The sequence below is a fragment of the Hirundo rustica genome, chromosome Z, assembly GCF_015227805.2.
Source record: "Hirundo rustica isolate bHirRus1 chromosome Z, bHirRus1.pri.v3, whole genome shotgun sequence".
Taxonomy (NCBI): Eukaryota; Metazoa; Chordata; class Aves; order Passeriformes; family Hirundinidae; genus Hirundo; species Hirundo rustica.
In genome coordinates, this window is record NC_053488.1 from 4,369,766 (window position 1) to 4,393,234 (window position 23,469).

The 23,469-nt window shown below is 39.1% G+C and overlaps 1 protein-coding gene across 2 annotated transcripts in view; it reads left to right on the forward strand.

Annotated features, from left to right (window-relative positions):
• The first annotated feature begins 12,696 nt into the window (after positions 1-12,696).
• TNPO1 (transportin 1) overlaps positions 12,697-23,469 on the forward strand; it is a 54,323-nt gene continuing 43,550 nt past the window's right edge. The window contains exons 1-3 of one of the 2 annotated variants that reach the window (XM_040089692.2): positions 12,697-12,813; positions 12,989-13,102; positions 15,616-15,691. In XM_040089692.2, coding sequence (XP_039945626.1) covers positions 12,998-13,102; positions 15,616-15,691 — 181 coding nt within the window. In that variant the 5' untranslated portion in view covers positions 12,697-12,813; positions 12,989-12,997. Of the gene's footprint in view, positions 12,848-12,988; positions 13,103-15,615; positions 15,692-23,469 lie in introns of both variants that reach the window. The other variant, XM_040089693.1, reaches the window with a different exon arrangement.

Sequence of the window (23,469 nt, forward strand, 5' to 3'; positions counted from 1 at the left end):
TTGTCCTTGCTTTGTTTCTTTTGCTTTAGGTAACAGGGCTGATGGATCATAGTGAGGCTTGGATAATTTTACTTCTGTTGGGGTAGCATTCTCTCTCTCTCTCTCTCCTTTCTCTCTCTCTTTTTTTTTTTTCTTTTTTTAAGATAAATGAGGTAGCAGAGGCTGTCTTTTGATGATGTCTTTGTAGGTCTTGCTTTAGGTAATAAATCTGATTTAAGTGAACATAAGGACAATTTCTCTGCCACTTATTTCTTGGAGTTAGGAGAAAGAGTATACCCCTGGAAACAAATAACTCTCCTGAATTGTGTGAGGGCATACAAACTGGACCTAATCCGTGTTGGAAATTTTAAATGTTGGCCTGTGAATTTTTCGTAATCTGACTTGCTATTTTCACAAATAAAACGTGATATTTCTATATATTTGGTTCTAAAATTTTACAGATAGGAAGAATAATAGAAAATAATATTTATATTTTTCTTCACATTTTCTTCTTGCTCTTGTTTTATCAGAGATAATAGCAGAAATCTTAGGTGTTAGAATGAAGTGTGATGAAGTGATAAATAAGGTGATACCTTAAAAATTAATTTGAGAAGTTGGTATCTCTGATAAAACATTACATGTCAGGAGGAATTCTAGAAAGGTGCTGTAGTACATGGTTCTGAGCTCCGCAACGTCTCTTCTAGTGTCTTCTGTGGAGCTTAAAAAGAGGTACCTGAAGTTCAGAGTGGTAGAATATAGTGTAATATTTTCATCGCAATTTAATCCTTAATCCAGAAGATGATATCAATGTAAGATAATAAAATTCATCACTCCATTGCAACAGTGGTATGTAAATTAATCACTTCAGCCCTCTTATAGGTAGGTCTGGAAGAAGGCAAACAAATTTTTACCTGAGTGAAGTTCAGCTGTCCTGTTTAGATTTTCAGTAAGTGTTAAATAAGAGAAAACTATTGTACAAATGTCCTTTAAGATTATGCTGCATTAGTTATAAATGTGTTTGAAACTGACCTCTGATTTCCTCAGTTAGAGTTTTATGTTTGATTTTGTAATCCTGAAAAAATATTAAAAATCAATATCGATCTTATCCAAACTGAACAGCTGAACAGCTTTAACACTCTCAGTGTTAAACCATCAGGCAAGACCAAGTTTTATAAAAGTGTTTTTATTTGTATATGAGACACCATTTATATAAGACATTCAGTATATTGTCAAACAGTCGGTTTTGTTATTGAAGATAATTTGGAAGAAGTTAAAAAAACTTGGCTGCCAAGTTATGCAGAAGATAGTGGGGTGGAGGGGTGGGTTGTGTATGTATGTGTGGGGGGCTTAAATTTATTTATTTAATATATAATTTTATATTTAATTTTCATTTATGGTAGAACCCAGAAGCTTTGCATATGAGGCCTAACATATTAGGTGTGTAAAAAACAGCCTTTTCTGCATATGGCTTACAACTGAACTACAAAACAGAATATAAATGTTTTCCAGTAGACAAATATAGTGAGAATAAGAAGTACGAGAGAGACTTAAGACCTCTGTGAACATTTCACCTAAGGAAGATTTCCACATAAAATGTGAGAAAGGGCAGAAAGTATCTTGGAATGCCTTTTGCATTACACGTTTTAAAGGGCATCCTATGAGAAAACATGGTGAGGTGAATAAATTGATCCTCAAAGGGAAGTTCATAAAATCACTAGGAGGAAAACAAAGCCCATATTCTTCATTATGATAATATATAAGAACTGTTATATAGAGGAGAGATGTTAAATTATTCTCTTGGCTATAGAAAGTTTAGCCTGTGATTGCAGTTTAAACTCTTCATAGCTTTATGTTTTATGTACTGATTGCATATCTAAAGACAAAGATATGTAAAATGCCAGCAAGTTTATTTAGTGGAGTTGGTGAAGTGATTTACAACTGTTTTTTTATTAAAAATGTATTTAAGTGGCCTTCAATTTATTAAATGACCTGTGTGTTCAAGGCAGATTGAGTTATTTTAAATTAGAGTTTCTCCTTTAAATAAATTTCTTCTATTTTAAGCAAGAGAGAAAGAAACCCTAACCTTTAAAATCTTGATTTTTTTTTTGTTTTGTTTTGTTTTGTTTTGTATTGGTTATATTGTTAATAGCAATTTAAGGGAATTGATTTACATATGTATCATTTAGACTAAGGAACTCATCACAGCAGCTAGTGTCTGATTCAAATACATTCTGTTAATCCTTCACAAGCCAACATATAAGTATTTAAATGACTAAAGTATTAAAAACTTACAACTTAAGTAAGAATTACAATTAAATTCCTCATCTAATTATATTTTTATATGTTCAGAATCTTTAAGTCTATGTCACTTTTCTAACCTGAATGCCTAATGTACTTTTTAATCTAATTTTTGGTTTCTAATGTTTCTTCTTTCATGAAATGTTGCATTTTAACCAGAAAGGTAAAAGAATTGCTAAGGGGCCCGGTAGCAAGTTGACTAACGCTGCATTAAACTGCCCAAGGAATTTTATGGGATCATTCATTTGTACAATGACAATCTCCATCTGTGCAGAAACAACTATGTAGGCACTTCAGCAGAGGAGCTTTAGGTAAGGTGAATTGCTTGCATTCAGGCTTGCTTGCAATTTCCTTTACACTGGCACTGGTTTGACATTGCTTCAAAATTGATCTCACAGCTACAGTTGTGAGAATACTTAAAAAAAAAAAAAAAAAAAAAAAAAAAAAAAAAAAAAAAAAGAGAGAGAGAGAGAGAATACAGTAAGAATTAAACTTATACTTTCATTTTTAAATCACTTCCTGTATTTATGCCTTTTTTTAACTAGACAGTGTAAGTCCACTCTCTACCTGTAATCAGTCAGTGATCTCTGAACATTTATTTCTGGAAAGGGACATGAAGTTCTGTGTAGAACTCTTCAGGTTTTCTTCTATAATGTCTGTTGGCTTCAAGCTATAGCAACTTGAATATTTTATTTAATTGGGAGTCTGAGATCCCTCTAAAACATCATCTTCAGATGTCATATCCAAAAGCATTTAGAATATGACTGAATATGCTTAAACTGAAAAAGTTGAAGCATTCTTCCACTGGCCATTTCTATTAAATATTCACTGTGTATCTATTAATTAGAATAGCCTTCACTCCTTTCCTTGCCACAGTATCCAGTTAGTTTTATTGCTTTGGTCAGATGAAAACTGGAAATTTTCTTTAGGAATTTTTAATACTGTATTAATTTGTATTAATAATCTGTCTTTAGTAAGACAAGAAATTTCTCTGTTCTTTTGTGGTTGTCTCACAAAATTTCTGCCAAGTTAATCTTGAAGCTCTTGAATCATAGCTGTTATATTAAACAACCATGCATTCATCTCATATAATTACTTACTATCTGAAAATACTGATATTCAGAGAAGGCAAAAACATTGGTTTTGATGTGTCTGCAAATTCCAGTGTGTGTACTGTAGAAATGCTCCTCACACCCGAGCAGGTGTTTCCATACAGAGGAAGGTTTAAGACTCACCCCTTGTTGTTATAATAAGATAAAGAACCCAGAAACTTCTTTGCTCTCCTGGCAGTAATTGGCTCAGTAGCAAGACAAAAACCTTTGATAGGTCTCTTTACCTGTTCCTCAGAAAGGTAGCTATTCTCTAATGGGCTGTTTGCAAAAAAGCCCACCAAAATCGTTAATACTTAAGGGAGGGCAGGAGGCTTCTCAGAACATTCTCGGGGTATTGTAGCAGGTGTGTGGGACCTGACCCTTACACTGTGTTTGGCTTTGTCCTTTTGCTTTTGTATTATTTTCTTCTTTTATTAAAACTTCTTTGCCTTTCCAAGACACTCAACCATACCATCTTGCGAAGTTATTTAAGCTATTTTCTACGAGGTGCTGGACGCCCTCAGAGGTATTGAACCCTCACAGCTAAATACATCTGCCTCGTCTGGAAATTGAATGATATATAGATGCAGGAACAGTTTGGGTGGTGGCAGTACTTTTGCCTTTATCCATCATTGGTTTTTACTCCCTTGTTCATCTGCGGTTTGAAAAGGAATGTGCATTTATTCTTTATCATTCTCATTAAGATCAATAAGTCCTATTTGCTAATTTACTTTAAAAGTTTTGTTTATGTGTATGGTTGGAGCAGTTGACTGTTCTCACTGATGAACACATTGTCTTTTGGAAGGAGCTCCATTCCAGATCACTAATTATTTCCTCACTCTTTTCCACTAGGATGTAATTTTGAAATATTTATCTGATATTGGAGATTAGAGAACACCCTGTAGTCAGGCTTAGTGGACAAGACTGAATTCCAGTTTCTCTCTGAAGGTTTGTAGATCTTCCACTTGTGTAACTGCCAGCTCATGTATGACTTCACCCATCAATCCCTATGCAGGGCAGATAACTGCCCACTGGAGACACACAGGGACTAGTAGAAACTGAAATACTGCCATTTCCTTGAGGCAACAGCATCTTAAGAACGTTAGGGAGGCCACTCACTGCAGTAAGGAAATACATCAGCTATGCAAGGAAAAATACTCTAACATTCTATTACAACAACCAGTGATGATGGTTTAGCCAGCACTGTTGCTGTCAGTATTGCAAATATCACCAAAGCACCAATGACGTGTTGGCACCAATGATGGATCAGACAGTGGTAGTGTCACTGACAAGTGCGTGTCTTAGTGCATGTTCTGTATGTAAAGGTTTTAAAACTCATAGAGTGTTCAGAAAAAGGCTGGGAGGAAAGTAGGTGTGTACTTCTGAATTCTCTGTATCCTGGGATGCAAGGTATTTTGCCAAGAAGTAGAAATAAAACCTGATTAATCAGTTCTTAAGGCTTTTTGCCTTAAACCCTGTACTGAATTCCTAATTTTGGCTGATGGGCTTTACAGAGGAGGCTTCTCAGTATTTTGAGTTTTCTTTATAGTTGTTTTCTTTACAGTGGGTGCATACTATGAAAAGACAGTGGTATGATTAAAACCGTGTAAAATAACTAATTTTAATAATTTAAATTGGAAGGTCAAAATATTTAAATTTTTGTATTTGGTTTAAATTTAGCTTTTCTTCTCCACAATGAATAATTTTTACCTCATTTATGCATCAAAACATATTTACAAATAAAAATGCCATTTGACTTGTATTAGTTACTTCTTTCTACTAGCAAAAGGTCTTCAGCCCCTTTACAAGTTCTCCTTCTTATTTAATGAGATTCCTAGTTTTTACCCTCTAAGGTATTATTATTGTTTATGATTGTTAAGATAGTGTTGTACAAAAAGGGTTTTAAATTGGTGAACTGTTTCGTGAGGGATGTATCAGTACTTTATATATATTTTGCACTAAACTTGGTTGGTTTAAAAGCACCTACATATTGATAACAGTTGGAGAACTATGATGTATTTTTGTTCATCAAGTGCAGATTTTTTAAAAGTTAGCTTAAAGACAGATCAATGCTTACTTAGATCAAGGTTTTGGCGGTTTTTTTACATAATGGTGAATAACAATTTTGAATAAACAATGCATTCTTTCCAGGGCCAAGGACTTCCCCAAATTTGGCAGTATCCCATGATGAGGTGTAATCTCCTTTACATTTTCTGGTTTTAGTAGCAGGGATGATTTTGGCTGCAAACATTATTGTAAAAGAAGATCAACAGGTGTTTATCATGTGCCTGTGCCTATACCACCAGGGCTCACACAAAGGCCCTGTCTGTCTTGGCTGAGCCATTGTGAGAGGTAGAGGCACCATGGAGTCTCTCATTGTATGACTTTCTTTCCAAGATTTGCAGGGGCTAGCGCCACCTTCTTAACCATTCAGTAAGTTGAAACAGGAATCATGAATGTGTTAGCATCTTTATTTTTATTAATCTCTGTTAGTTGATAAGAATGAATGTATAAGTGAAGGAAAGTAAATGCTTCTTAAAATTCTTAGAATTTCAGGGACTGCATCTCGTTTTTCACAGCCTACACACATACAACCCATCTATGTATTTTTTTTTTTTCAGATGTAACTTAATTTCTAAATTATATCTGCTACTTTCCTCAGATATTTTCAAAAGTCTGCATTCTGATCTATCACAAGGAATGGGTTCAAAAGCTGTGTATCATTTTGATTTTTAGCAGCATCTTGGGGAAGCCTGAATTACCAATTAGAAAGACTGAGGTTCAGCAAAAATCCTCCAGCAGATACCAGTTGCTTTGCCTCCTACAGCTCAGAGAAAGAAATCTTACTGTATAAGTAGTGAGTAGAATAAGGTTTGTATGCACTTGATACTAATCATGCTTAAAAGAATTTTAAGCAGGCAAAAAGTGCATGCTGGATTTCAGACATGAAATTCAACAGTAGAGGTTTAAATAAGACTGGACTCTCAAGAATGGTGCCTTTCATCCTTTTTACACCCACTTACTCCCTTTACCATTCAAGATTTTAGCTGATTGATCTGGTATTTTCTGTCACAAATTCATGAGGTGATGTTTTTCTCGAACAGCTCTCCATTGAGTTTTAGATTGTTTTCTGACTGCCAGCATTAAAAGCATGGACTGCCAACATGTGTGATTACAGTGGGGCAAATCATTAGCCACACACTATTTTTCCACTTGGTATCTCTGGCTGTGGTAGAATCATCAAGATTGAAAAGGCCCTAGAAGATTGTCCTGTCCAACCATCCATCCAGCACTATCACTGTCAACCCTAAACCACTAAACTGCACCACACAGTGCCAGATCCAGATGCTTGTTGAACACCTCCAGCGATGGTGAATCCATCACCTCCTTGGGCAACCTGTTACAGTGCTTGACCACCCTAACAGTGAAAATTTTTTTTCTGATATCAGAATCTCGCCTTAAGGTTATTTCCTCTTGTCCTCTCATACTGGTACATTTGGAAGAGATGGTGTGTCCTTGACTAGATTAGTTCATCAAAGACATTTTGAATCTAGAGATCTTTGCAGTTTTGTACTGCCACTTCATTCAGCTGGACAGTTCCTGAATTATAAGAATGGTGATCCATCCTGTCAAAGCAGAATTCAAAATTAAAATGCTTGTGATGATATTCTAGTTGATGAAAGCTGGACAAATTTTTGTCCCTGCAGCTGAAAATGTTATGTGTCTAATTTAACCCATGAACAGCAAGGGATTTGGGTTTCAGTTCTGACCTGTACATAATCCTCTGCTATATGTTGGTGTTTGTTATCCTAATTTGAATTAAGTCTTAATTGTTCTACAAAACAAGAAATATTAGTGCATGCTGAGGCCAGTCATCCATTTTTTCTGCAATGGTGTGATGGTTTTGTACCTTCATATATCGAGGAACTGTATTAATGTGCTCTTTCCTCTATGCCCATTTGATGCATGAGAAGCAGAGGTATTAATTAAATAAAGAGGAAATGTACTTCTGTCATTAGAGTAGAATTACAGGCTGTCAGTTTATCCTGAGTATTATTTCATCTGTTCAGTGGGATTCCACTGTGCAGGCTTTTACAGACATTATCTACAAAAAGAAATACTTCTCACCCTTGAGAAAAGAAGCCGTGAAATCATGGGTGGTGACTGCAACAATAATGGGCTAAAACAGCTCTCCCTTTCAGACAGGCAACAGTGTAACAGATTTCATGAACAGATATGTGATTGTAACAGTAGATACCCTCAGAAAAAGTCTGTCATCAAATTGATGGTGTTCCCCAGACAGCAAATCACATTACAGATTTATTTGCCTCGAATACTGAAGTGCCAGTGTTCCAGGAAGTTTTAGTTCATCTTCATTACGAGGTGTTGTACTATGGGAACATTTGTACACACAGACAATTTCCAGCTTCATACACAAGACAAAACAAATTCTAGCTAGAATTATCCCAGGAGAGTAGAAATCTAACATTTCTCTCAGTTTCTTTAGCTTCTTAGTCTTCTTCTAGACCTACTGACCAGAGAGAATGAATAACAGTGGGAAACAAAGGTCAGATAACGGTGCTCAAATCTGAAGTTGTATTACCTGAAAGCCCATATGTTGTTGTCAAATTGCTCCTCAGAGGTAGAAGAAATTCTGTCTATAGATAGCAAGAAAGTTATTTTTTTAAGTAGTCATAACCCTACCAATGAAGTGCATTCTTAGTTTGGTAGATTCCACAAAACTTTTTCTTTAGTCCAAGGCTTATCTACTGATTCAACTAATCATGTTGAATTGGGGTTACTTGCTGCTAGGTGGTTTTCCTCTTGGCCTTTTTGTTATCTAGCCTGACGCTGAAGATAAAAAATGAGGGGATTTTTGCAACCTTAGTTTCGAGGAAGAGATTCCAGTCTATTTGGCAACTTAATACCCTTTGTGCTAGTCTGAACCACTATGTTCTACCTTCAACAGAACTACAGTTGCAATAGTGGAACTGGTTAGTGTTGCATTAGATAATAGTAAGCTTCCAGACTCCTGCTCTCCTTTATACAACTGAACACAAATACAAAGTAATTTTAAGACCCCATCTAAAGAATATTTTTCTAAAGTTTGCCTGGGCTTCTGTTTAAAACAAGCCTTATATCATGACCAATCAGCTCTGGAAAAGTAGAAAATTAATTTCATAGATGTTTTAGGAACACAAAATCCTTTCAAACTGGCTTAGTATCATATCCTTTAGTAACTTTTCTGGTGCTTCACAGGATCAAACTGTCTTCTTCATAAGACTATTCAAATTAATTGTATAATAAATGTTAATCTTGTGTCATATGGCTAAACTCAGACTGCACCAAATGTTTTAGAATGGATATCCGCTCGTTCGATATGTTGGATGTGAAGACTACCGGTATCTTTTTGAAGTGAAAGCTTAGGGCATGTCTCCAGGCAAAAGGCATTGCAAAGTAGTATAGCAGCAGCTATTCTGCATGAGCTCCTTCACATAAACACATTTATTCTGTGTTATGAGAGCTTTTTTTCTGCTTTGCTTAATCTACATCACTCTTAGCTTGACATAAAGGGGTTTACACAGAAAGCTATTATGGAATATCTGTTATTTAATCTGTGCATGCAATCTTATGCAGAGAAACACTATGAGCAGTTTGTGTGGAAATTGAGAAGGCTGGATTTTAGCAGTTGCTTGAATTATTGACTACCATTATTAAATACCAATATTATGACAAGAAGGTTGCTATTTAGAATTCTCTCTCTCTCTCTCTTTTTTTTTTTTTTTTTTTTTTTTTTTTTTTTTTTTTTAATCCATCATTACCAATGGAATAAAGAATGGGGAAATTTTTCTAAAGGGTAAAGTGGCGCTGAAACTGTCTAACAGTTCTGAAATAAGAACTATTTTGAGAATTAATTTTTATTAGGGAATAGTTATTTGAAACTAGTTTCAAAACCACTGGCAGTTGCAAGTTGTAGTTTCCAAATGTACATCTTGGAGTCTATGGCATTTGAGGGATGGGACATCTTCCTAGCAGGGCAGATCTCTTTTCTGGTTAATTGTTGGGAGGGATTTGCACCAGTCTCCTGTTTCTTTTGTAAGTGCAGTGAGACTATGGAGCGATAGGGTGGGTATTCAATTATGAATCTCCTATTTGTTCTGTCTATATGTGTTTGGAGTATCAACTGCCAAGTAACACATGTTGCTTATCAGAAACCACATTCTAATCTGAATTCCTGTTAGTATCTGTTTATAACATAATGAAAAGCAACAGGAGGGATTAAAAGACCTAGCACCAAATGTACTTAATGTGATGCAGAACAGAAGTTGGGTTAACACTTTGCCGAACAAAAGTTGGGTTAATCACCTTGGGAAGAAGCAAGAATCAAAGCCTGTCTTGTACATTCACAGCTACTACTCTAAAAAACAGGGATTTTGAATCATCTAGCAGAAGTACAATTGTAGCCATTTCTTTTGTTTCCTTGTATGCCAGGTATATGTCATTTCAGCCTGAATTAATGGGAAATTCTGAGAGAGAAATGGGAGAGGTCAAGAACGCAGAAGATTTAAAAAAAAAAAAAAAAAAAGCTTTTTGTGGACACTTAGAGTAGAATATTGCAAGGTCTGTAAAGAGAGAAATTATCTTAAAGAAATAGGTCAGTGTTTGGGCCTGTAATTGTTTTGTTCATTTGTTTTCAATATTACACATTTTGGTAACAGTGGATTATGGCTAGTGCATGATATCTGAGGCCTGGATAACAGAGAAGTCAAATATTCCTCAGCATTTGTGCAAGACTTCTGCCTTCAGAGAACTTCTGTAATCTTAACATATATAGGTGAAGTTGTCAAATTTCGTTCTGCTGCATTTTGCTGATAAGTGGGATGAACCATGCTGTGTTTTGGAGGGTAGCATTCATGCTTGGGTACTATGTTTAACATTGATTCTGATTCTCTTTCTATACAAGAAGATTCTATACAAGGGAAAAACAGGTAGTCGAAAACAAAAAAGGCAAAGCATACAGAAATAACCAATTTTCTCTTTTTTCCTGTAATGCTTTCAACCTGAAGTTTTTCTTCATGTCTCAGTCAAATTATTTTGACTGCTTCTGCTTCCTTACACAATTTGGAGGACTAGAGATAGGTTCCTCCTCAGGTTTCATATATAGAAGCTAAAGGAGAAGCCTCATCTTGCAGAATACCTTCTCATCTTGATAATTATAATTATCAATATAATTTTTATATAATAAATTATAAATCATAAATTGTTCTTACCTATCTTGGAGGATGATCATGTAGAGCACTTAGACACCTCCACTAGAGGTTTTCTGTAGAGGCTCCAATCTGTAGGCATTTTTCTGTCCTTTCCACTGCAGAAGTTGAAATTCTTACCAGGACTGAGTTCTAGTTACATTCTTGGAAAGCAAACCTGCATTCTTCTTAGTTATGGATCTATTGCATGCTCCTCTATCTGCTCTTTCCTGTTCAGTCTCTCAATTTTCCTTTCTGATCTCTTCCCTTGTTTCCCATCTTTAATGTTGTTCTTTAGCACACTTGGTTTCCAAATAATATTAGACAGATATAATCCTTGTGTAATAATTTCTGAACTTTTGAAGCTCTAATCAAGGTCAAACAAATTTGACAGATGTGGGACAGAAGTCTCAAAGAAAAATCTAGTTTCTACAACTTACTGCTAAGGCACAGTTAGGTGAATGAGGCCCACATTAGCTCTTCCCTGACTTGTTGGACTTCAGCTTTCATCTGTTCCAGCTACGCATGCATCTCAGAAAGATGTCTCCTGCCCATACAGTGTGAGGCATGAACATCAGTTTTAGTGGTCTAGGTCAAAATCCTTTTCTTTTGAAATGTTCCTGTACTAGAGGGAAATGAGTGGAAATTCACCCGGATCAGAAAAATCTCATGTAAATCTTGTGCCTATTTTTTCCTACTAAGTAGTGGTATGTCTTTATGTACTTACCTTACTGTCTTCATCTTGTTTAGGTGCTGCAAACTCTCAAGAGGTGCTCAGGTTTTGCAGTCTCCCAAAAAGTCCTGTGATAAGTACAGCAGTTTCTAAAATAGAAGAGCTTAATAGGTCTCATTTCTGGGTTTGTTGTTTTTAATAAGCTGGTTTTGTTCTCTCCATTGATTTTATCTTGTATGCTATGCAGCATACTTCTCTGCATATTCCTCTACTTCATACTCCAGTGTGCATTCTTTCCTGGTTCATAAAAAAGTCTCTTTCACTATACTTATTATCCACATGTGTAGTATAAGTACACTACCTGTTTTACATTTTGCCTATGATGGCTCCTTTTGCTGTTCTGTTGGAGACGATGCAATACTGATTTTGTCTCCTTCAAGAGCAGGATCCCATAATAACAGAAGAAAAGTTAGCTAAGGACACTTTATAGGCACCTTGGACTAGACAGTCAGTGCTGGGGAGGTGAGACAAAGAGGCATGTAGCAAATTATCTGTGATGCACCCTTAGGAATCAGTATTGTTGCCCATCCTCAGTGCCTCTGAACTGTTGTTATGGCTGAGATGTGTAATGTTTCAGTTGAGTTCTTTACTGCAGCAGAAGCAGCAGAAACTGGTTTTAATGTCAAGTGAGGTGCTTACTAACACAGTGACTAAAAGTAAGATTATAAGAACGCCAGGGAATTACTATCTTTCATTTTTAGGTTGTAGACCAGTTTTAAACAAAATGTATTCTTTCTTCTGTTAGTATAATACATAAAAATAAATATATACATACATGCGTAATGCATATTTTACATATATACATATGTATATATGTATCTAAATTGTCAATTTTTACCCGAGATCTTCCGTGATATATTTTTGGGCTAAGTTTAAGGTACAGTAGGTCTTCAAAGCAGTTTCTTTGGAGTTTACACGCTCCAGCCTCCCCCTACTTCCCTGCGTACTTCGTCCTGTTCCCTCTTTACACGTGGAATTGGGAACTTCTGAGACCTGCTCAGCACTCAGCCGAATGACACAGAAGTGCAGCAGGTACCACGTTCCTGACACCCGGGGTCTGGTTTCGCGCTCGCTCTTCGCTTCCGCGGGAGGGCGGGAGCCTCCGCACTCACTGCCGGGCGCTATCCCAGGGGGCTGGGCCGGGCCCGGGGCGTCCCTTCGCCCCTCGCCTGTCCCGTTCGCTGTGGAAGTTTCTATCCGTTCTCGGGTGGGCGGCGTGGGCTCCCCGTTTCCCGTCGGGAAAACCTCAGGATTGAGGGTGCTCGCGTTCTGTCGTCCGCAGGCTGCCGGCAGTGTGGGACGCACCGGGGAAAGGCGGACGGCGGCGCCGGCAGCCCCGAGGCGGCCCGGGCGGGCGGAGCCGTGCCCGGCGCTAGGACCCAGCAGGACGCGAGGCGGCTCTTCGCTCCGGATCACAAATTCGTCGTGACTCAGTCTCTGCTCGGCGCGGAAGCAGCGGGAGCAGGTCGGTGTCCTACGTCTATCCGGCGGCTGCTGGGGTGCGTGGGGGCACGAGAGACGCAGCGGAGCAGGCACCGCCGCTCCCCTTCCCTGGCCCGGCCTTCCTTCATCTCCGCCCGCCCCCGCCCGGGCCCTGCCGCGCCGCCAACCGCGACCGCCTGTTGTCTGCTGTTTTCCAGACAGCCAAGATGGAGTACGAGTGGAAGCCCGACGAGCAGGGGCTCCAGCAGATCCTGCAGCTGCTGAAGGAGTCCCAGTCCCCGGATACCACCACGCAGAGAGCCGTGCAACAAGTATCCTTGGCCGAGGCTTGCGGGGCCCCGAGAGTGGGCCGGGGGCGGCCGAGGGCGGGTGTGGGGAGCGTGGCCTGCGCGGCAGCGGGGCCGGCGCTGCGGCAGCCGGGCCTGCCCGGCTCGGCCCGGCCGCGGAGCCGCCGCAACGCGGGGGCCGAGCCCTGGCCGGAGCGGGCGGTCGTGGCGCGGCGTTTGAACCGCCGAGGCGGCCTGTGGGCCGCGGGGCCGCCTTCACCCGGCGGGTACCGGGCACCTGTTGCGAGCCCAGAGACAAGGGCCGCATTGGGTATGGCCGTAGGGGACTTTAAAATTTTTTTAAATTTTTATTTATTTATTTTCAAAGCCTGTGGTCTGGCGCGTCTCCGCCGATATCCGCCGCTCTTTCGGGTTCCCCCGCCCAGCCCCCAGGGCGGCCAGCCGGGAACGGGGCCCTGGGCCCGGTGGGTCCCGCCGAGGGGCCCGGGGTGCCCCGCACAGTGTGCCCGCCGTCCCCGCGGCACAGAGGGGGCAGCAGGGGCCTCTCGAAGTAATCTGGCGCCGGGATTCGAGGTGGAAGCCGTAGCTGGTGCGGGTGGTGCCGCCGGCAGAGCCGCTGCCTGCGCGCCCTCGTGGGCCTGCTGGCTCTGGCACTGCGCATCTTGGTACGTGGTGAGGAGGTTTTTATTCGCCTGGAAGCCTGATCCTGAAACGCGGCTCGTTAAAATTCACGGGAAAGGGGAGATCTACAGTATGTGGCTTCTTGTACTGCTTTGCAGTATATTTGATGTTGGTGTTGTGGATTGACTTTTTTTTTTACACTCGCCCCTCCTCCTCCCCCCCCCACCCCCACCAAACTCCGGTCACTCTTCATTGTAGAAGTACTGAATTGCAAGGTTTTAAGGAGCAAGGATTGAGAAAGCAAAATTTTAAATTAAGACTAATAGAAGCATAGGCCTTAAAAATTGAAGGCCTCATCTATTGTCTTCTGCTCTTTGAGCTAGCCATAAGTGCTTTAAAATCTGTAGAAGTGCTGAAATTCTATGAAGAATATGAGTTTATTATCTGGATATCTTTTTATTTAAGGCATTTTCTTGAAGGACTCCACAGAAAGCAACAGAATTTATTTAAGTTGGTAAGAACGTCTGTGTATATTTATATTAAGAGTTTAGCTTTGAGCCAGATTTGCTCTACTTCTGGACTTTTGTAGCAAATGCAGTAAATTTGGGGAAGGCTACTGCTCCTGTCTGTAAGGTGAAGGTCGATTTCATCTTGATCACCTTGTTCTTTCAGCTCTTTTCTAAATTGTTAAGATATTATTGCTTTCTTTGAAAAATCTTAAACAGAAGAGTCTAAAGAAGTAGTGTTCTGATAATGCCCCAAGCTTAAACCAGTATTTAGTACTTAAAATATCAAAGTGTTATGTCAACTGTTTAGTGTAAAATTTTGCACTGTTTAGTGTAAAATTGCATTTTAAAGCTTTGCTTCAAATTATTTAATTACATCTGGTTTGTTTATTGAGCTATAGCATCATATATGCAGGATGGGCAGTGTAAGTGATGCTGTCTGTCTTGATGATGTGTAGAACTTGACTGAACATGTCTTTTCGATTGATGCTTGAAATTCTGAAGTAACAGTGAAACCTCCCTGCTCTGTCGATACCTGTGCTTTCCAGAAGGTCCTCATATGTTGGCTTGTAAACGTTAGAGAAGGGGGATAGTTTTAGCAGTGTGTTATACATTAATCTGGGAAAATCATCTCATACAACTTGATAGACCATGTCCTATGATTAAAAAAAAATTAAATTATGCATTAACAGTCCTTTGTTTCCACACAGACACAAAAAAAATTTATGATGTCTTTTGTATTCTAGGATGCTGTTTAATAGTATGTCCAAGCAGGGTTGCAATTGATTCAATGGTTTCAAATTTAAAGTACTTATTCCATAATTTTTTTGTAGAAAAAATCAAAAAAGCGGTGTGTTTTCTCAGTCATGCTGTCTCTTTATGATGCTGTTTTAGCACACTTGGGTGTTTAGATGTCAAATGAAGTGGCAAGTATAGGTTAGCTAAAACCCTTTTTTAGTAAAGTTACGAATTGGTGTGGTTTCTGTTGTTTTGCAAAGTAAGTTATTATATGTTTCATGGAATTAAAACAGAAAAGTTAAGTGGTTGAAGAAGTTGTTAAGAAAAGTGGTCTAAGAGCTAGTCATCATTTCTTAAACCAAGTGTTTTCTCATTAAGTTTCTGTTAAATACTGCTCTTTCTGTTCATTCCTCTTTCTGATTGTTTTTTGATCCATTTGACTACACGCAGTCTGTGGATTATTTTTTAGACTGCCCCATAGCTAAAAGCTATTGCTTCAGTAAGAAAGTTACAGAAACTGTTTTTAGATTGTTTTCTGTGTATCGTGAGCTTATAGTCACAGCCGGTTGAAGTGATGTAGCAGTACATAACAAATATAACAATCTTTCTATCCAGAAAGCTAGAAATGTTGTATGTAAAGATTTGACTTTCCTTAACAGTTTCTCTCTTCAGAAACTAGAACAACTCAATCAGTATCCGGATTTCAACAACTACCTGATTTTTGTTCTTACAAAGCTGAAGTCTGAAGGTAAGTTCTTGAGATAGTGAATGGGTTTGTTTTTTTTTTTCTTTTAAAAAAAGTATCGTTTCACTTGAAAGAAATAGAAAGCTGACTCTAGTCAGTATCCTGGTTGGTTGAGCTGTCCACAGTCATGTAGAATTCACTTATGCACTCACTGGTCTTTCTGGGGAAAAAAAATATAATAACTTACTGGTACTTAAAGTATCAGCCTTGGAATGGAATCCATTCTAAATGGCTTGTGAAATCTTCTGAGAAATTTTAGAGCATCATACCTCTGTTCGACTGCAGTAAAGTTGTGGTTTAACTGTGATGAATCATGACTATATACATTGTAAAACATACTGCTAAGTTCAATTATGATAATTAACTCCACAGTAATGAGACTGCTAAATACTTTAAAGACTACATATTTAGACTTGTCCAAATCTTCATTCTGAAGATTTAATTGTAGTAAAATACAGCTAGGAATCAGTCATGGACAGTACAGTATAGACTGTATATGGCATAGTGTATAACCTCTACCAGTTGGTAAATTCAGCCAATTCCTTTGTGATCTGAGTGTGTGAAAGATTGTCTTTTCAGTGTGCTACAACTATTGTTTTGGGATGTCTTTGATATAGAAAGGAAATTCTTTTCAAGATCTGCTTTAGCACATCTGTTTCTTTACATTTGTTTGTAATCATGTTTGGTCATTTGGGTAGTTTTCTAGGTTTTTTTCCTTTAGTGTTCTGCTACTCATGCTTTTTCTGCCTTTTGGTGTTTCACGTCCATTTGTGAATGCTTGCTTTTTCCCTTTGAATTAGATTTTAATTATGTGTGGCCCTGTAATGTTCAAAGAATTGTCAAGAACATTTGTCTACATCTTAACTACTGTTTTGGTATTAGCTTACTTCAGGAGGAGGGAAGCAGAGGAGTATGAAAGTTAATTTTTTGTGTTTGAAGGCTAGAGTGTATCTTCAGTGTTTTTGCATGTTCTGTGTAGGAAGCCACCTAATGATCTGTAAAGTCTTGAGGGAGTACCTTAAGTCTAAGAGGATTTTCAAGACTTGAGCCAGGCAGGATACCAAATCTTTGATTAAGGTGCCAGTGTAGATACCATGTCCTTTATACCATTACCAGAAAGATTTAAAACAAAGCAATTCCAGCAGTAGGGATATGAAATCTATACAAAGAATGTTTAACTTTTTTTTTGTCCATGAATTTGTTTTCTGACGCTAACACAACTTCCTAATTTGGCTTTCTTCATTCACCATTTGAGCCTGAGGTTCTAGTTTTCATAGATGTTTGGTGTTTAGTGGTGTGTCAAGATCTGTCTTCCTAACAGAGCTATTTTGATTGCTCAGTAGTCATCTTTTCCCTTTCTTATGTTTAATCACATCAACCTATGTAGAACTGGATAAAGAGTAGGAGATGCTAGCTGTTACAGAATGGTTGTGTAAAGCTGTTTTATCTGAGGGGGAAAAAAGCACGTCCCGGCAGGTTGAGGGGCCAAGCAAGTTGGGAAGAAGTAGCGAGTTAACTTACAGGGAGAAGTGTTTTGGATCAGATTGGAGTGGTACCTCTCACAAATACATCAGGTCTTTTGTGGGACTGTTGAGAAGCATCTGTTACTTTGGCGATGCTCTTGTCCTTCATCATGACATTTTTAGGGCCATAACCTTTTGTCCAAAGCAATTATTTTTTTTCTTTGTATTTTTGTTTCTGCAAACTTGCAAAATACTGAAGGTACCATAACGAAGACTGGTGTTGTTATTTTTCATAGTGTTTACTGAAATCTAAATTCTAAATATTCCAGTTCTGTTGCCTTGCTTAGGTAGGACTAATGAGGAATGGCAGAAGACTGTTGATTAGATTTGCTTTGAATCCAACCAACAGCTCTTCCTCTTCCCTCATGCTCAAGTAAGGTAATGAGACTGTTGGAACTGCTGGTCAGCAGCTGCAGTACTTGGAAGGACCCATCCCAGTAGATCCCTGACTTCAGTGACTGAGAAAGCATTCTAGTTTTTTCCCTCCTGAAGCGGGTTCTGTTGGCTGTCTGTCTCTACAGCCTTGCCACAGACCAAAGCACAGAGATTCCTACTGTTAGAAGTTCATGTTTTTATTGTGTCCATACTATTCCAGCAGAAGGAGCAACGAAAATAAGCTTAAAACATCTCTGACAGCTTATTCAATAAAAATTAGGTTTTCAGTCCGAGGGGAAAAAGATCCTGGCTTGGTAGCAGACTGAACTAAGCTTTGATTCAATGTTTGCTACTGTTGAAACTTCTGCTCAGAAAATGGTGCTTACGGATACATTTAGGTGATGTCTCCTGAAAGTGAGAATTTTGTCATTTGGTTGGTTGAAATGTGGGTTAAATAGTATCATTCTACTTAAGTGAGGATTGCACCGATTTATCTTTGGCCTGAGTTTTACACCTCTGTGGACGGTTAACTTTGCAAGAAAACTTCTTTTGCAACCACAACCCCTCTTTGACAAAACTGGCTTTCACTAAGTCCTGCCTTTAAGATACTTAGGCAAACCTTGTGTGTAGGAAATTTGCTTTGTTTTAGCACCATTACTATTCAGTTGAAAAAACTGTTACCTTCTTTTCCTCTAGTTTTAGTTCCACAGGCTTCTCTTCCTGAATGCTTGTGACTTATTGGTTTAAGACCTATTGTGATAATCCTACGTGTAAGTAGGGGGTTTCTTGGTTTTGTTTTTAAATTTTTCTGGGCCCTGTCAACTCTTGCTAAGCTCAAAGTCTTTCTGGAAGCAGGAATGCCCTGCTGAGATTTAATCAGCAAAATATATGGCCTAGTTTGCTGCTACAGCATGTATACGCCTCAGGTTTAAGTACTTCACTGTTTCTTGGGTTTTGGGGTTCGCTTTTTTTAGGTTTAGTTGTTGGATTATTTCTTTTTTGTTTTGGTTTTGTGTGGGGGGGGTTTTGTTGGGTTGTTTTTTTGGGGTTTTGTTTGGTTTTTCATTGTTTTGGGGTTTTAGTCTTAGTTTTTTAAGGGTTTGTTTGTTGGTTTTGATTACTTTAAAATTAATGTGCATTTCTAAAGATAGAGTTGGGAATCAGGATGAACCCCAGTGTTAAAAGTATCACAATACAAAGCTCTTCAGGCAACAGCATACAGTTAGACAGTAGGCAGGCTGATGGAATAAAATAAGATCCCAGGCCATTGAAGTTTAAGATAAAGATCCCTAGGGTGTGCTTCCCACAAAGCATGGAAGATCTTAGAGATCTTCCTTAGGTAGGTAAGAAGGAGTCCAGACTAACTGAAAAGCAGTCTGAATGAAAAAAGAATTGTTTTGCTCATTTATCTGTCAGTGAAAGTATTACTATTGGATGCTGTTAGTATAGTTGTTCCTTCTTGGATTGGAAGGTAAAAAACCTCAGTGATAATGTAGTGACACTGCCCTGTCCCTAGTGTTTAGTTTGTGGTTTTGTTCTTTCAGTGTCCCCTGAGGTGAGCTCAGAATCCTGTAGTCAAAATAATAATTTGTTTTCTGGAGTGTTGTATGCCTGTTGGCTTCTGCTTCTCAGAATTTTCTGTATTTTCTGTGGGTGACTGAAACAGTTCAGTGCTATGTGGAAGCATCAGTTCTGCTTCTGTTGTTGCTTTTTTCATTTAACTGCAGCTTCCCTTTGATCGAAGTCATGCATCTAAATCCCCTTTTCCTTGTTTGCAATATTGCATCCCTAGTCCAAGTATGCTTATTTGAAAGAAAGTATGAGAATGTATTTTTCTAATTTCAGCCTCTTTACTGTCTTGCTGAGACTCATTCTAGTCTCTGTTTAAGGGGTATTGAGGCAGTTCTCCAAGGTATATGAAGCCTGAGGCAGGTCAGAACCTCTGGATGTCATAATATGGACAACTCATACCGCAAGCAGAAGTACTGAGTTTGTTTCAGGCTTGTTGACTGTAATGATGAAATTTCCGAAGCTGCTTGTATGAAAACTTGTTTATGCCTTCTGCAAATCAATGTTTGTAAGATAATTTCTTTCTCCTTCTATGCTAAAATAGACGGAAATAGCACCCTTCTTAATTTGCATTGTCCTGTTGTAGGAGAACTTCATGTATTTCCTGGTGTTTTCTACTTAGTTTTAATCCAGAATTACACCACACTTTATTTCCAACAGCATCCTGAACTTTGTGAATGAGAGATGGAAATTGAGATTGCACTAAATTATCACAAGATGATGTCCATTGTTATTCAATGGGACATGGTTAGTTTTGCATCATTTCTGTAAAGTTCTGTGTTCATCCCCCCCTGTTGTCTGCTGGGCTGTCAGCAGGTCCTTATGCTAATAGGAGAATATTGAGGGAGGTGCGTAACGGTCCTGATACTTTCTGCTGGCTTGTATAACTGCAGTTGTCAATTCTGTTGCTGTTACACAATTGTGATCTTGTGAAGGTGCTTTAGACTCTTCACCCCATCCAAACCTGGGAACTCTACTATCTGTTTCCACAGAGTGTTATCTCAGTGGGTTGATTGGTCACAGTCAGTGGTGTAAAGCTATTGCAGTCAAGGATCAGAGTCCTTAAAATGATCTTTTGCTCTGAAGGTGAATGAGCTGAAACTGAGAACGCTACTTTAGTACTGTTTTAGTCACAGGCTTTAAGGATGGTCTTTTGAGCTTATTTCCAAAATATTTTGGAATTTTAAAAACCAGTTGAAGGTAGTAGAACATGGTCTCTGCAGTTCTTGGTCTTGTACATGTGATGATCTAGTCATTCAGAGTACTTTACTTTGATCTGGAACATTAACATGGAGACTGGCCCGGTCCCCACCCTACTCCCTCCCCTCCCTCCCCCTCCAAGTTTTTGTTTTAACAGCTTTTCACAGGTGGAAATTTACATTCTGGTAAGCATGACACCAATAACTAATCTAGTTTTGCACATATAATTTGAAACAACTTTTTATAAGATATTGCTGGAATTCAAAATGGTCATGTGGGTTTGATGGGAATGTTTTTTGGTGAGTCTTGAAATTTAAACTTGATCCAGAGAGCAGTTTTCATGAATCTGTTCCATTATATTTCTTGGCATTTTGGTGTTGAAAGATAATGGAAGCTGAGCCATTATATGAGATTACTTATCAACTTGCAAGCTATCCATTTCAAGAAGACATCTTTGATGAGACGGATTAATCCAGAAAAGTGATTCAGGAGCTTTAATAGTTAAAATAAAACAAAAGTTCCCCTACCACTTCCTCCCAGAACAGTCAGCCTACATATCAACATTAAATATACAAAAACAGTTGTCAAACAATGAAGCTGATTGCATTCCCATTCAGAAATCCAGTCAGATTAATGTGCCTTTATAGTTTAAAATGCTGCATACCCTACATAGTGTCCTTCTTAACAACAGCAAAGCATTTTCTTCTCTGAAGTTCAGATACATGAATAATTGTGGAAAGACTCACTTTCACTAATCAGTGCATAAATCTAGTAGTTGAGTTGCCTAAATATCTTAAGTAGAGTCATGGAATATCCAGAGTGGGAAAGGACTCATTCACAAAGTTCATTGAGTCCAACTCCTAGCTCTGCACAGGATACACCCAAAAATCACATTATGTGCCTGAAACTCTTTCCCAAATGCTACTTGAATTCTGTAAGGCTCAGTGCTGTCACCACTTCCTTGGGGAGCCTGTTCCAGTGCTCAGCCACCCTCCGGGTGAAGAACTTTTCCCTGATATCCAACCTAAACCTCCCCTACACAACTCCGGGCCAATTCCCTCAGGTTCTGTCACTGTCACCACACAGAAGAGATCAGTGCCTGCAGGAGCTGTAACTGCAGTGAGGTCTCCCCTCAGTGTCCTCCAGGCTGAACAGACCAAATGACCTCAGCTGCTCCTCCTACAGCTTCCCCTCAAGGCCCTTCACCATCCTTGTGTCCCTCCTCTGGGCACTCTGTAGCCTTACATTAGGCCATTGTGGCACCCAGCAGTGCCCCAGCACTGGAGGTGAGGCTGCCCCAGTGCAGAGCAGAGCAGGACAATCCCCTCCCTTCCCTGGCTGATGCTGTCCCTGATGTCCCCAGGACACGGGTGTCCCTCCTGGCTGCCAGGGCACTGCTGGCTCATGTTCAACTCACCACAGACCAGGGCCCCCAGGTCCCTTTCTGTGGCACTGCTTTCCAGCATCTCATTCCCCAGTCTGTCTGCACATCCAGGGTTGCCCCATCCCCAGTGCAGAATCCAGCACTTGTTAGAACTTCATACAGTTCGTGATTGTCCAGCCTCCCAATTTATTGAGGTCTCTCTGCAGGGCCTCTCTGCCTTTGCAGAAGTCAGCAGCTCCTCCCAATTTAGTATCATCGGCAGACTTTCTTAGTGTATGTATTATGAGATAATTAATTTTGTAAGGTTAGTAAAAATTCCATGGTTTTCCCCAATATGCTCGCTAATTATTCCTCTCCATGCTTCTTTAGGGATTATGTAGGGCAGGTGTAAGGAAAGTCTTCTCTTAACAGATTATTTCTTTATTTAGAGTCTTGAAAGAAATTGAATTAGGTTGCGGATTTGTTACGTGATTCAGTGCTTCAGGAACACTTCCCTGGAGTTCCTTATTATGAACATCCAGAATCAAGAGTATGAAATCTCCATTGTTATTTCTTTCCTTGTCCCTGAAGCCCATATAAGGAAAGAGTTGCTATGCCATTTTCTGAAGTTCAAGTAGTCTTGGATAAGATCTGTTTTGGCCTTAAAATAGATCTTTAGGTGCAAAGTGGAGGTATTTAATCAGCTGTTTCAAGCCTTTTCTTAATGTTTCTTTACAAGCTGGATGTATTCTGCTGCAATGGGTATTCCTTTGTATGCTTTTTGAAAAAGCAAGCTCTCATACTCGGTGATATTTGGTTGGTTTTCTTACATCAAGCCTAAGTGTACTTAAAATGCCAGTATCAGTAATTCCCATGGGGTGTTTTCCTGCAGAAACAAAAGTGTTGCTGGTGTTTCTAAAGGGATTTTGTTCACCAAGCAGTATTTGATTCAATGCAGTTCAGAGGTGCCTCCTGTTGGAAGGCTGTATGCTGATATCTGATTTAGGCTCCTAGGAAGCAATACCGCCACCTCTTTCTATATTTTCAGAAAGTATACTTACTGTGAGGCATTAGGATGATAAAGCTTTTCAAGCATGGATGTTATCTTGCAGTGCTGGGCCAGATAGAGTTGGATAGCCAACCATTTTTAAAAAGCCAAATCTGCTTCAATAAGGGAATGCCTGTTACCACTGCTCATGTACAAGTTAAAACATCTTTCCTTTAATGTCACAAGAGAATGGAACCTAGAAGAAAAAAAAACCAAATACTTTTAATAATACAAATAATATCCACAGTATGTTTTACCAGCTTCAGAACTGAGTATCTTTACTGTCCATAGAAAAGGCACATCTTAAACTCCACAGTTTCAAGCTAATATCAGTAATAGGATAAGCATTACTACTGCTTTTGCAAAGCATTTTAAACGGCTTTATTTTCCTTCTACAATATAATACACACTCTTCAGAACTCTCATGAAGCTCAGCCTTCTGCTTTCAACAGGCATTCAGGAGTAACTGTGCCATGACAGAGTTATGTAATCATCAGAGAATGATGGTTATGGTGGTTTGGGTTGAAAGGGACAGTAAGGATTACTTCTAATTCCCTTGCCATGGGCAAGGATGCCATCCACTATATCAGATTACTCAGGGCCCTATCTAACCTTTGAATAATTTCAGGGATGAGGCATCCGCTACTCTGGGCAACCTGGTTTTGTGCCTCACCACCCTCTGAGTAAAGAATTTCTTCCTAGC